The sequence below is a fragment of the Echinops telfairi genome, unplaced genomic scaffold (genome assembly GCF_000313985.2).
Source record: "Echinops telfairi isolate 266 unplaced genomic scaffold, ASM31398v2 ScPeMD7_7458;HRSCAF=8496, whole genome shotgun sequence".
In the NCBI taxonomy this organism is placed as follows: domain Eukaryota; kingdom Metazoa; phylum Chordata; class Mammalia; order Afrosoricida; family Tenrecidae; genus Echinops; species Echinops telfairi.
Window position 1 is genome coordinate 50,982,004 of NW_022111358.1, and position 1,099 is coordinate 50,983,102.

General features: G+C 50.6%; 1 protein-coding gene across 1 annotated transcript in view; it reads left to right on the top strand.

Moving 5' to 3' along the window:
- The window catches only part of UTS2R (urotensin 2 receptor), a 3,062-nt gene extending 2,757 nt beyond the window's left edge, over positions 1-305 (top strand). The window contains exon 2 of the mRNA XM_004709210.2: positions 254-305. Within this exon, the coding sequence (XP_004709267.1) occupies positions 254-305 (52 nt within the window). The remainder of the gene's footprint in view (positions 1-253) is intronic.
- Positions 306-1,099: the final 794 nt, after the last annotated feature.

Genomic DNA, 1,099 nt, shown 5'->3' on the forward strand with positions numbered 1-1,099 from the left:
TTGGGATACTCACATGATATCACAAATTGGAGGCTGATTATATGACATTATTGAAGCATAATCAGTCCAATTGCCACTCAGCCACTGGGAATCAGCCAGGTTGGCACACAGCATTAACCATCATAGGAGATCCGGTCAGCCTGCACACTTGGACACGGGGTTTTCTACAGGTCAGCAGAGGGAGGGGGGCCTGCCTTCGGATGACAGATACCTGTGCCTGCACATGCACACCTGCACCTGTGCTCATCCCCAGGTGTGTTCAGCCCTCAGCCTTCCCCCAGAAGTTTCTAGATCCCAGGACATGACACAAAACCTGCCAATCAGATAGTTACTCCCTGCGCGGGCATGCACACGCCCACACACACACCACATTCCTTGGCATCTGTAGGGCGACTCACTAAGGGTTCTGAGTGGAGGGGCCCAGCCTGTCCCTCCCTGGGGGAACACCCCTGACTACTGTACAAGCAGGGAATGTGGAGTGAGCATTTCCCACCAGAGTCCTGACTTATTAGGGGTCCCACCCAGCAACTGGGGACATGGAAGAACCAGGCTTTGATCTAGGGCCCTGGGAACTGAAGTCAGTCACAGACATACACAAGGGCACACACACACATATCCTCTTACATGATCACATGTGCGTTCACAGGTGTATACTTCACATCTCTCCATAGATGCTCACCCATCTACCTGCTCACATATTGTGTTACTCTGGGTAGACTAGAGAAACAAATTCATAAGCACGCATATGTGCATAAGAGAGTTTAATATAAAGGGTAGTGTACATTAAGAAAGCATCCCAACCCAAACCAGTCTAAGCCCATAAGTCCAATATTAGCCCATCTGTCCAATACCAATCTATAAATTCCTCTTCAGACTCACGAAACACATGCAATGACGCCAAATGCAGGACGATCACAGGCCAGTGGGTGGAAAGCCTTTGGATCCAGTGGCGTTGTGAGTATCTCAGCGCTGGCAGGGTTTCTCCAGATCCCAGGGCACAGGGTCTGTCAGCGTAGTGCCATGTAGCTTGTCAGTAGAGAGTTTCCAAGGGAGTGAGCAGAGAGAGAGAGGTGTCTCCTGCCTCTCAGGAGAAAACCCA